At 42.7% G+C, this 13,642-nt stretch overlaps 1 protein-coding gene across 1 annotated transcript; it reads right to left on the bottom strand.

Moving 5' to 3' along the window:
* Positions 1-282: 282 nt before the first annotated feature.
* LOC125481160 (probable G-protein coupled receptor 139) lies at positions 283-10,495 on the bottom strand. The gene is made up of 2 exons (XM_048592357.1): positions 10,315-10,495; positions 283-1,270 (listed from the first exon to the last, which is right to left on the bottom strand). The coding sequence occupies exons 1-2, from the start codon at positions 10,493-10,495 to the stop codon at positions 366-368; spliced, it is 1,086 nt and encodes a 361-aa protein (XP_048448314.1). The 3' UTR covers positions 283-365.
* Between the last annotated feature and the right edge of the window lie 3,147 nt (positions 10,496-13,642).

The following is a 13,642-nucleotide window of genomic DNA, read 5'->3' as shown; positions in this document are numbered from 1 at the left end:
TCTGAAATCCAACTCCTGAGCTCAGCGCCGATCCCGTTCCCTTCCCTGATGAACCAGACTTGGGGCAGAGTCTGCTTCTCTCCAGCTTAGCTTCTTCAACAAATAAACAAGCAAAATATCGGCGAGTTGACAATTTTTAAAAATTGATATTTTTATTATTTACAAGTTTTACATTTTAGGTCCAGCGAGTGGAATGGTGCCTTTTTTTCACAAGGCCCTGAGTTGAGAGAAACTTTGAAATGTGTCCCTGTAACCTGTGTGATAATGTTGGACAAGGCAGGACGACCCCCAGTCTGTCACCATAGCAACAGGCTGCTTCATTGCTGAAACATTGAACTGAGATGAGAAAATCCTGGATGGATTGTTTAATGAGTAAGTTTGATTGACTGAATTTGGGTAAAGGGATATTTCAGCACATTCTTCAGCTGCTGTCTGAACTTCGTTTGGGTCACAGCATAAATTGCGGTGTTTGTGCAGCAACTGAGGAGCTGCAGCACGAAGCCTAATTCCAGCACAGAGTAATCTAGGTACACAGAAATATACCCAATATTATTCATCCGGTGCGATATAGAATACAGCATTAGCGTTGACCATAACAGGATGAAATTGGCCGAGATCACAAACAGTAAAATGATGGATTTTTTTCGAATTTGCATTTCTGTGTCACACTGACCGTCCCCATTGGTGTGAGCCCGGAGTCTCCTGCGGGCTCTGCTGGTCACTAAAATGTGTCTGACGGTGAAAACATTGAGCAGCAGAATCAGGAGAAATGGGAGAGTCGGGGTTAGAACATGGTGGAGGAACTCGATTGTGACCCAGACACGAGAAGATTGAACAGCGTGAGTTACATCACAAAACCAGGGGGTGTTCAGCAGCTGATATCGAGATCTGAGCATAAAATACCAGAAAATGTTCTTTAAACAGCTCAGCACAGTCACTGTTCCCAGAACCACAGCCGCTGTTTTCTCACTGCAATATTTACTTTTCAGCTTCTGGCAACAAATGGCTACAAATCGATCAAAGGTGAAAGTGACGGTGAACCAGACAGAACAGTCGGTGGCTGCATAAAGCAGGACGGCGTGGATGTTACACACGGGGATGTACACCAGGAAATAAAACTGTTGCGGATAAACAATGGGAATGTGCCTCAATATCAGGTCCAGGATAATGACCAGTAGATCCGCCACTGCCATGGCAACCAGGTAACGACTGACACATGGAGACAATCCACAATCTTTATAAAGCAGGATGTAGATCGTCACTACGTTAACTGTGAGGAAGGAAAACAAATAAGTTATTATTCATTCACTCACTACACACTCAGACACACATACATGAGAAGTGATGGTTTCTAGAACATTCTCACACACTGATCATTTGAAAGCAGATATGGGTCACTTCTTTACAGTTCTTTACAGTTTACAAGTGGTCAGTTATATCACATTCTCAATCTATCTTATGGAACCAGCCCAGACACCATAAACCAAGGTGACATGTCTGTTCATGGGCTACTGTGCAGATCAGGATCATGTACTGCTCAACACATCCTGACAATCTGTCCAAGTGCAAAATTGTGCAGACTACTCAGTACATTGATCGGTAAATCCAGACTAGATATCTGTCCAGCACGGGAAGTTGCGCAGTAAACACCAGTGAATTGATCTGTAAACCTGGAGCATAAACCTCCTGGTATGTAGAGCTGTGCAGATCACACCAGTGCATTGCTCCGTAACACTGCGTTAGATCACTGCCCAGCATGCGGAAACTTGCAGCTCATGCTGAAAGTAGCAGGATGTGGGGCTCCCATCCATTTACAGCTCCATATCTCCATTGTGCCATGACAAGGGGTGCTGTGGATGTGAAAACCACTGCCAGAGAGAGATGTCAGAGGGATGTGCAGATCAAGGGAGAAGGTAGTGTGCAGGCATCCTTGTCCATCAATCACTGAAGGTAAGCATGCAGGTGCAGCAGGTGGTAAAGAAAGCAAATTGGATGTTGGTCTTCATTGCGAGAGGTTTCAAGTACAGGAGTTAGACAGGGCCTTGGTGAGGCCACACCCAGAATATTGTGTGCAGTTTTGGTCTCCTTTTCTGAGGAAGGATGCTCTTGTTTTTGAGGGAGTGCAGTGAAGGTTTACCAGGCTGACTCCAGGGATGGCGGGACGGACGTATAAGGAGAGATTGACTAGGTTAGATGGTGGGACTGACGTATGAGGAGCGATTGACTAGATTAGGGTTGTTTTCGCCAAAGTTCAGATGAATGAGGGGGGATTTCATAGAGTCTTATAAAATTCTAACAGGACTAGACAGGATAGATGCAGGGAAGATGTTCCTGATGATGGATGTGTCCAGAACCAGGGGTCACAGTCTGAGGATTTGGGTAGACCATTTAGGACAGAGATGAGGAGACATTTCGCCAAAGAGTGGTAAGCCTGTGGAATTCATTACCACAGGAAGTAATTGATGTCAAAACATTGAATGCATTCAAGAGGCGGATAGATATAACACTTGGAGCGAATGGGATCAAAGGTTATGGGGAGAAAGCAGAATTAGGCTATTGATTTTGGACGATCGGCCATGATCGTGAATAATGGTGGAGCAGGCTAGAAGGGCTGAAGGGCTTCCTCCTGCTTCTGTCTTCGATGTTTCTATGAATCAGTTTAAATATCAACAAATGGGAGGAGGTTGGGACATAGAGTGAGAGGGGGAGATTGAGAGACAGTGACATGGAAAATGTGTTTACAAGTTTAACAATGACAAAATGAAAACAGTTTGATAGCATCCTGCAACAAGGGCCACAGTTTTCAGGAATGGTAGACAGTGGGTTTTTGGTATGACTTCGGATGTTGGAGAGCTTTGGATGAATATTCTTTCTGTAGCTTTGTAACTGAGAGTGGGGTCAGCAGAGTCTTTGACTCATTGGGCTGAAGCTAACAATAATTTGTCTAAGTGTCATTTTCATTGAGTTTGACAGAGGGATTGTCTGCACGAGTTTGAGCTAGTTTTCTGGTGCTGTAGTGTCAAACTCACCTTATTAACTAACTATCCCACCCCATGGTGTCCCTGTCATTCGGTGGCAGTCTGATTCCCCCATTCCTCACGGATGGATGTACTCACCAGTGCCCAGATGACCCTGAAAATTCCATGATCATTTGCGCTGATGCGATATTTAAAAAGCCAATGGGCACACGTTTCAGCTTTCTCAGTTTGGACCTGCTCTACACGGTTTATCCCAAGCATGGCAGATAAGGGGCAATTACACGACAATTTGTTGACAGGGGCCTGGCTGTCCTGGTGGATGGGTTCATAAGGAGGAGGACTTTTTTTTCCCCAGAGCAGGCCATATCACCAGACTCCTTGAGCATGGTCTGAGCTCACCACCCAGCTCAATGCAGTATCTGCATGTCCAGAAATACAGTCCAAGCCTTAATAACCTTCCCCACTCTGCTAGGATAAGTGCCACTCTCTGCTCCCTCACATTCACTGTATATATGTTATGGCACCTATCTCTAAACAAGGCTCATTCTCCACCACTCACGCTCCTGCATACAGCATCTCCCCCCCTCACCCATACAATAACACGTTTATATAATGCTCTGGAAAATGCCACCTCTAGAATTTTCTGGATTATGTTGTTTATACAATGTTCCAGATAATGTTCAAACAATTCCCAGATTCAGGAAATACCAGTCCCACTGTATATAACACATAAGAGGAAGGAGCAAAGTTGTAATTTTTCTAAATGACGTATGATTAACGTCTAGTATGAGGCCATTTAGTCCTTCAAATCTGCTCCGCCTTTCAATAATATCGGGGCCTATTTAATTGTGTCCTGAGCTCCGTGTTACAGAAACCTTCAGTCATTCAGTCCTTTGGGCTCCTGTCATTGGCCAAATGACACTCGGACATAATGTACATCAGTTTTCTTCAAGCATATGTTCAGTAGCCAGTTCTCATGAGGACAGGCACTCCAAACCATATATAAGACCAGCTTTATATTTTTATGCAATTTTAAGCTCATTTCACATAAGCCAATCAAAAATATACACTTATTTTATGGTTATCAATATCCATTTACAATTAGTAATTCTGATTATTCTGCTTATCTCACCTTATTTGCAGAGAACTTGTTTTATTTTTGTCCTCATCCGTTATCTTGAGTATTATCTGACTTATAGTTTCTTCATTGTTATCAAAGTTTCTAAAATCTTTTGTCTTTGTCTATTTCTGTCTGCAGCAGTTTCATAGTCTCCCACTCAATTGGCTGGCAGCTGGTTTGTGATGCAGAGGGAGGCCAACAGTGCAGGTTCAAGTTCCACACTGACAGGGGTTACAATGAACAGCCCACTTTCTCAACCTTTAATCTTGCCCGAGGTGTGATGACCCTCAGGTTAAAACACCAAGAGGGCTCTCTCTCTCCTGAGAGAATACTCCCATGGCCTCTGGGGCTGTAGCGACTTTATTCTATCACTGTTATCATTTTGAAATTTTCTCCAAATGATCATTTCATTTTCCATTGTATTCCTGGGTGGTCTGGTCATTTGCTGTTTCATTTTGTATCATTGTCAGCATTTCCACCCCACACTACTCATTCCATTTCACTCCCCGATAATTCTTGACTCCGTTGTTATTCATGAATCTATCTGTCTGTGCCTGAAAAATATTCAGTACCTCTGCCTCCAATGCTCTCTGGGGAAGAGAGTTCCAAAGACTCTCAACACTCTGAGAAAAGAAAATAAATCTTATCTCTGCAATAAATTGAAAATGATTTTTAAAGAAAAAAAAAGGCACAAAATGTGCCCTCTCGCTGCACTTTCAATCAACTTTGTAGGAAGGTTGTGGTGCTACAATTGTACTCAGTCTTACTGCGAACACAGTCAGAGTACGGTGCGTGATGGTTTTGTTTTATCTCCTTACCTGAGAAAGGATATACTTACATTTGAAGCAGTTCAGAGGTGTTTCACTTCACTTATTCCTCGGTTGAAGGGCTAAAATTATGAAGGTTTAACATGTTACCCTTTGAATGAGAGGTGATCTTATTGAATCATTCAAAATCTTGAGGAGAGTGGATTGCTGATGGGTGTCTGTATAGTCCAAATGTATTGTCATTAGGCTTTGTGCGTTTGTTGAGAAAGCTTGACTGGGTCATAAACCAGTTATTTGTGGCTGACAGAAGAAATCTGCTTGACTTTTTCCTATCACTGAGCCTGACCCAGTCTGAGACCGATATCATTGGCCATATCACCAGCCTGGTTACACTTAAAATTTGTTGTGGCCAGTAGAAGAGTGGACTAGAAAAGGAAACAGTAACCCCTCCAACCTCAATCAGAACAGGGATGATGAGAAATACACAAAGTGGGAATTCATTGAAGTGGGAAATCTCTTTCCCAGTAGTTTGTGGTGGTTGGATCTTAACATTATTTTGTGGCTGACTTAGTTTGATTTTCGATGGACAGATGAATTATGGAAAATAGGGTATTGACAGAAAAGTGCAGTTGCGACCACAATGAGATGAGCCACGATCTTATTTACTGCTGCAGGAGTGTAAAAGAGTTGAATGGATCATACATGCTCCTCAATCCTATGTTCTGATGTTCAATTCAGCCCCTCGGGTCTGCTACACAGGACCATATCCAGGAATAGGTTGGAAAATATTCTTGGAAAATCCAAGCTGGGTCAGGAAGAGCACACCCACACCACTCCAATCCCTCTTTACAGGCTTTCCCTCTCTGCAATTTCTGCTTCAGATGTGGGTCATGCTGCAGAGCCAGATTAACTGTGAATACAGTCCCCAATCCTTACCCAGGATTCACTCACCCAGGGTTAGCTCTGGTCTCCGTGAATGCAAAATTGCACAACACGACTTCCAGGAAAATAACCAGTTACTTTCTAATAACATAACATAAGAAATAGGAACAGGAGTGGCCCCTCCAGCATGCCCCGTTATTCAATAAGAGCATGGTTGTTTTGCTCCAGTGCTCAACTCCACTTTAATGTCAACTGCTTGTATTCCTCAACTTGCCGATATGTCAAAATCGATCCACCTCATCTGTAAATACGTTCAGTTATCTAGCCTTCAAAACTGCCTCGGTTAGCGAATTCCAAACATTCACTACCTTCTGAGAGAAAAAAATCCTTTGCATCTTCTTTGTTCTGTACCTATGTCCCCAGATGAAAACGGCTTCTCAATACCTACCTTGTCAAGCCTCTCTGCATCTTATATTTTACAGTAATATCACCCTTCATTCATTTCAACTATAATGAATAATCACCTAACCATTTTAGACCTTCTTGATTAGTCAACAGTTTCATTCCAAGAATCAACCTAGTTACTCACTGCACCAACATGCTAACTTTGTGTTTTGTACAATTCCTTTATACAATACTTTTTTGGCATACTCTCCATTAAATAATAGCGTGGCTTTTGCCTCTCAGTGCCAAAGTGCAGGACCTCATACTTTTTGCTACAGTAATCTCCACCTGTCAAATATTTGTTCAGTCACTGCCCTAATCTATATCTCCTTTCAGATTCCTTACATCCTGTCTGCAATTTTCCCTCCTACCTATGTTTGCATCATCCGCAATTTTGGATATATAATGCATTCAAATCTCGCCTTCAAGCCATTGGTATAAATTGTAAATAACTGATGCCATAGGACTGATATTGTGGTACTCCAGTAGGTATATCTTTTTAATCTGATAAAGACCTTCTAATTCCTACTCTCAGTCTTCTATGTGTTAAACAATCCTCATTCAATGCTTATATATTATCCATCACACTGTGAGCTCCTGTCTTGTACAAGAGCCTTTATTTTGTTATATTAAGAACCATATAGAAAACCAAATACACTGTACATCAGTTCCCCTTTATCAAGTCTGCTTGTTACGTTTTCAAGGAACACCAGGAAAAATTTACATGATTTTACAAGGCAAAACATAATTTTTCTTTCACAAAACTTTGTTGAATCTAATTGCATTAAGCTTTTCTAAATGTCCTGCAATTCCTTCTTGAATAAGGGACTGAATGGCCTGTGGGTTCCTGCTTTCTGTCTCAGTCCCTTCTTGAAGACAGCTGCCACAATGGAAGTTCTCCAGTTTTGCTGGAACATTCCTGCAATCCAGAGAGTTATGGAATATTTCAAACACTGCCGCCAGCCACTCTGCCACCACTTCTTTTAGAACTGTGTATCAGTTACTGTTGACTTGCCTGTCTTATCATCAAAAAATGTATTCTTTTTGTTTGAGACTATTTAGGTTTCCCCCTATTAACATCTTACATATATCACTGAAACACTCAGTGTCTTCACTTGTGAGGAACGATGCAAAATACTGGTTTAAATTACCTGCTTGTTCCCTGTAAAAAAATTCCCCAGTCACACCCTCCAGGTATCCCACATATACTTTTGTGACTTTCTTTCTTCAAAGGGTCACATACTCACCTTGAACTATTTCTTATATATACACGGAAAATCTCTTGCTACTTGTTTTGTTTTAATCTTTCTTTCCAATGTACTTTCATAATATGTTTTCTTCCTTTTTTTACTTTATATCATTTGCTTCTGGCTCCGAAACTAAGCATCCCATTTCTGGCTTACACTAGCTCTCAACAATTTGAATTCTTTAGTTTGTGATGAATAGTATTCTTGACAGCCTTTGTGAACCATGGGCAGTTCATCTTCTTATCGAGTCCATCCTTTCAAACAGAAACAATCATTGCTGAGCGTTATGGAATGTCTACTTAAACGTCTGACGCTGTACATCCACTGACCTTTCCGTGGTTCGATTTTCACATCCCGCTTTACAGCAGTTATAAGACAAAAATCTGCAATTTAAATGCCTGGTTCTTTTGAATCGTTCAGGGGAATCTTCCACATGTGGCTGAACACATGATCAGCTGAGAGTGACTCCATTTTCCCAGTTTCTCCGTTTCTGTCATTTCTGTTCAATGATGCCATATTCCAGGGGGAAGCCTTAGGCATGACCTCCTTTTCCCTCCACGAGAAATCCCCTCCTCTCTGGTGCACAGAGCCTTCAGCTGTGACTGACCCATCTCCCGTGTTTCTGTTCTCACCCCTTCCTCTTCTCTCCAGCAGAATGATACCCTTGTCCTCACTTTCCACTGCACTAGAATCCACATTCAAATAATCATCCTCCGTCACTTCCACCACTTCCAGCAGGACAACACCGACACACACCAGTTTATTGTTTCTCAGCTTAGCCCTGCTAGCGTTCTATACACTAGGCAGCCAAGAATCAAAGCCAGGGGAAGATACAGAGGAACAGAAAGATTCCAATTCAAGAAAGAAACAGTTAATTAAATGAGAACATGTTGTGGAAATATGGGAAAAAAGGGATGGGAGTGGGACTAACTGGACGGGTGTGACCTTAGAGGGTCCTAATCACAATAATGACAGCATTAAATAAAGGCATTGCCAGATCAACTGAAATGACTCGTTACATCAAATTCTGACTCTGCCTCACAGAACCGGCCCAGATTCCATAAATGGGACAAGATGTCAGCCGAGCATGGAGCATATGCCAGTGTATTGTTCAGTAAACTGGGCTATCTGCCCAGCATAGACAGCATTGCAAACCTTTGCTAGTATGTTGGTACTATACTTGCACTAGACAACTACCGAGCATGGGGAACATTGTAGCTCATGCTGTAAGTGACAGTAAATGGGCATCCCACAAATTTATATTTGTACTTATGTAAATGTATATATTTATATATGTGTCTATAGCTCCATTGCACAAGGGCAAAGCAAGAGGTTGTGTGTGTGTGTCTGTGTCTGTGTGTGGGTAGGGGGAGAGGGCGGTTGTACATGTGAAAATCATTGTTTGAGCCAGAACACGCATGAAGGAAATCAGTGTATGCATGAAGAACTGACAGTGTTTTGGTAATCAACAGAGACAGACTGAGAGACGTTTCATGGATAGATGTGATTATGTACTTGAGAATATTAAAATAAAAGCATTACCAGATCCAAGAACAATATAGATCAGTGCGCACACGAATTATACATGGATGGGATTTTTGTGTGAGTTCAGATACAAACTGTACAGGATCAACCAAGGTCTACTTAGGCAGGTTTGAAGCTGGGAGTGTCAGCAGCAGATTATTCCCATCATATCATAGAATTCCTACAGTGTGGAAACAGGCCATTTGGCCCAACAAGTCCACATCGCCCCTCCAAAGAGGAGCCCAGCCTGACACATTCCCCTAATCCTGCATTTCCCCATTTCTAACCCACCTACCCGAAACATCCCTGGACATAACTGGCAATTAAGCATGGCCAATCCACCTACCTGCACACCTTTGGACTGTGGGAGGAAACCGGAGCACCCGGAGGAAACCCATGCAGACACAGGGAGAATGTGCAAACCCCACGCAGACAGTCACCTGAGGGTGGAATCGAACGCGGGTCCCTGGTGCTGTGAGGCAGTAGAACCAACCACTGAGCCACCGTGCCATGAACAGCCTCTGGCATGTTATAACGCCAATCGAAAAGGGATTCAGGTTCAGATCTCTGAATCCGGAGTGGTGGAGACAGGCACCTCACTGTGTCCATTGCGGTACCGCAAACGATCCTGAAGAAACTGGCGGGACCCCTGGGGATAGTTCTCTTTTCTTTGTGAAGGGCAGGGCGCCCTGGGCTGGGTTGACCCCGAGAGAGGGGCCCGTGCCTTGGAAAGCGCCGTAGTTCCGGTGAGCCTCGCTGGCCTGTGAAAATCCGGGGGAGATGGTGTAAATCTCGCGCCGGGCCGGACCCATATCCGCAGCAGGTCTCCAAAATTATTGGCTCCGTAAAGACTGTATTTCATAGCTGAAAGTTCAAATAGCAGATGGGATGAGCCAGTGAAGTATATTTTGAGAGTGTCAGTAGTTAAAATTAGGAATGATCAGGGATCAGTTCATGGTCAAAAGAGATCACCACCATTGTAATTCATCTGTTTCAACTCAGATATTGGCTAGGGTTGGGATGGAGTCAGAGGAAGCAAATGGAGTTTGTAACCAGAACAGAAGACAATGACCTCCATGCTCCCAATATTTAAATAACAAGGGCAGGGATGCAATGAATCACCACTCAGCAGAAATGGTATAGCTCAGTACAGAAACCCACGACAACACTACCAGAAGCAAAGGGAGATAATGATCAAGTTAACTGAAGCAGTTAGTAGTGATTCATAGAATTAATATCTGGATTCAGAGTCTTAGCAGGAACAATAACAGCTTAGAGTGTAGAGTAAATGAAAAGACAGTAATGCAGTTAAACATGGTTTATCGAAATAAAAACTGAACAGTGACACTTACCAGGGACACCCACGTCAGCCAGGATAGGATAATAAAAACATTGAATAATGTAAAGTATGCATTGGATCCGACCTGATAATGACATCCCATCATAATATGTAGAAAGAATCCAGACATACATGGATAAACTCCTGTCCATTCTTGGAACATTCCAGTCTATTGTTCTCAGATTCTGATCCATTATTGGAATATTCGAGTTGAATGTTCTCAGATTCTGATCTCTCCTCCCCCTCTCCCTGGAGCTGCTGATCCCTGTTAGTGCTGTAAGTGATGCTCCCGCTCATACTATGGGATAACACATTGAAGCGAGCCTATTTATCATTAAAATATGGACACCCTCCACTGAGATAATTAGAATCTATTTGGACTGAAATTAATCACAGTCACCTAACAAAAAGGCTCAATTAACCCCTTCCTTACATCACTTTTCATATCACAATAAAAGGGAATATTTACTCAGTTTGGATGGAATGAATGAGGTTGCTGAGGAATGGACCATAAAACTTTCCATCTTTTTAATCTTTCTTCGTTGTATATGACAGTAGTGCCAGAGCACTGCAGGATTGTACATGTCCCCGCCTGTTTATAAAGGAAGACAGGGATAAAATAACTGACCAGCTGCATAAAATGACTGGTGGGGACATTTCTAGAAGTCATAAAGCAGGACAACAATATTTATTGCTCATTGACATTGCATGCTGCTGCTCCTTTTGGTAAACACACTGTTATTAAATCCTTTCACAGCCTTGAGACAGAACATTGGGACTGATGTTCAGGAACAGGGGGAAGTAATTCCGTCCCCATGTGCCTGTTACAGAGGGATTGGAAGAGGCCATTCAGTCCACATCAGCCTATTACCACTTGAAGAGGTGGAAAGCTGGAATGTTGGCACATTTTGCAAAGGGGATCATTCAAAACATAGAGAAATGTTATTCAGTTGTAAGAGGTCTTACTAAGAGGACACCCGGAGGACATTGTGTTCTTTGTGTTTCTGTAACTGAGAAGGGAGGCATCTCCATCAAATATAGTTTAACGGCTGCTCAAAATCCATGGGTTACTGCGTCATTTAATGTTTTGAGGCAGTTACAGAGGGACAGGAGGAGGAGACCATTCAGCCTCTTGAGCCTGTAACAGGGGGACAGTAGGAGGCCAGTCATCCTTTCGAGTATGTTACACAGGAACAGGAGGAAGACATTCAGCTGCTCAAGCATATTGCAAAGGAACAGGAAGAGGCCATTCAGCTTCTCAAATCTGTCAAATTGGTCAGCTTGCTTGATCAACTACAGAGAAAAAAAAAACTTCATTCAGATGTTGAAAATGCTTCACAGAAATAGGAGAAAGGATTCAATCAGTAGAAGATGTAAATAACGTGAATAGACAATTCAGTTCCTCAATTCCATTCCACAAGAGCAGCAGGAGACCACACAGCTCTTCGAAACAGTTACTAAGGGACAGGAGGATGGCATCTATTTTCACAAACCTAGTACACAGGAACAGGAGGCAGTCATTCAACTGCTTGAGACGGGTGCACAGGGAAGTTCAGAGGCCAGTGAGCCCCGGGGATCCTGTTACCCGGGAAAAGGAGTCCACTCACTCCCTACCATATGGTACAATGGGAGAGAAGAAGAACTGACTCGTTACAAACAGAAATATATGAATAAGTTGCAGGAGCAGTCTGTTCAATCCTACTCCACCATTCAATAAGACCATGGCTGATCTGATTGTGACACTTAATTCCATTTTACAGAGATTCCCCTCTCGGCAATCTCTGTTCCATTTGTTGGTCATGTACTGGACCAAATGATGTATCTACAGTCACCATGACTCATCTAGAGTGGCCACTGTTAGGGTGACTTCTGTAAAGGCAGCTAGAGACTCAGAGTCAGCAACGTCAAGCAGCACTTAAGAAATTTTGCAGGAGTAGGGGGTCCAAGACTCACTCAGGAGTTTGAACTCTCTCCAAATACAATGGTAAGAAAGTATTTCTTTCATACTGTTGCACAAATAGGCTGACACAACCCCGAAACTATATTAATTACTGTCCATCTATAGCACGAGCAGTAAATCTAACAACACCACACAGTTTAATATCAGTGGTACACGGCTCCTACACTATCACACTGGGGGCTTTTGTCCATTGAAACCTTTATCAAAAATAAACATGCAATTACTCATCGTGTCTAACCCTGACCCCTTGCCACTGAAATCTGCAGATTAGTTTGTTTCCCATCTGGAATATCCCGTGTCTTATTCATTTGGGAAATATCTTCCAACTAGCTGTCTGTCTCTGCAGCAGCAAGCGAGTTCTCTTTCAATCGTTACTTTTAACCCTTGCCCATATGTTTGTCCCTTACTACAGATCTGTGAGAAAACTGTACTTCTATAAGAAATCTACACGTATACACTCTTTCTCCTTCAGTGTGAAGGACAATGCTGACTGAAGTAGGAAGCCCTGGCTGACTGGTGATATTGAGGCTTTGTTCAAGAAAATGGTGGCACAGTTGGATCAAGTGAACCCCTTGAAGAGAAAATGGGGTGTAGGAGTAACATTTCAGATGGAAATCCGGAAGGCAAAAATGGGACATGAGGTAGCTTTGGCAGATAAAGTTATGAAAAATCCAAAGAGATTCAAAAGTATGTTAAGGGCAAAAGAGTTACTGGGGAGAAATTATGGCCCCTCAAAGGTCAATGAGACTATCAATATAGGTAACCACAGGAGATGGTAGAGATCCAAAACGATTATTTCATCTTAGTAGTACAGTGGAGAAAGGTTAGGAAACTCGGGAAAATAAATAGTGATGTCTTGAAACAAGTCCACATTACAGAAGAGACGGCATTGAAGGTCTACAGGAATATATGTCCCCAGGGCCTGATCAAGTGTACCGCAGAGGGATCAGGTGGAGGCAATGGCCTAGTAGTATTATCGATGCACTGTTAATCTGGAGAGCCAGATATCGTTCTGGGAACCCAGGTCCAAATCCCACCACGGCAGATGGTGGAATATAAATTAAATAAATATCTGGAATTAAGAGTCCAATGATGACCATGAACCCATTGTTGATTGTTGGGAAAAACCTGTCTGGTTCACTAATGCCCTTCAGAAAAGGAAACTGCCTTCCTTACCTGGTCTGGCCGACATGTGACACCAGACCCACAGCAATGTGGTTGAGGCTGAACTGCCCTCTGGTCAATCTGGAATGGACAATAAATGCTGCCTAGCCAGAGATGTCCTCATCCCATGAATAAATAAAGAAAAAAAATTGTGGGAAACTAGGCAAGAATTTCCAGGGACCCAGCAGAGGTATTTGCAGCTTTGTCTTCTGTATTT

The sequence above is a fragment of the Rhincodon typus genome, unplaced genomic scaffold (genome assembly GCF_021869965.1).
Source record: "Rhincodon typus isolate 14 unplaced genomic scaffold, sRhiTyp1.1 hic_rhity00001072, whole genome shotgun sequence".
NCBI lineage: Eukaryota > Metazoa > Chordata > Chondrichthyes > Orectolobiformes > Rhincodontidae > Rhincodon > Rhincodon typus.
Note: the sequence above shows the minus strand (reverse complement) of the source record. Positions and strands in the feature narration are given on the sequence as shown.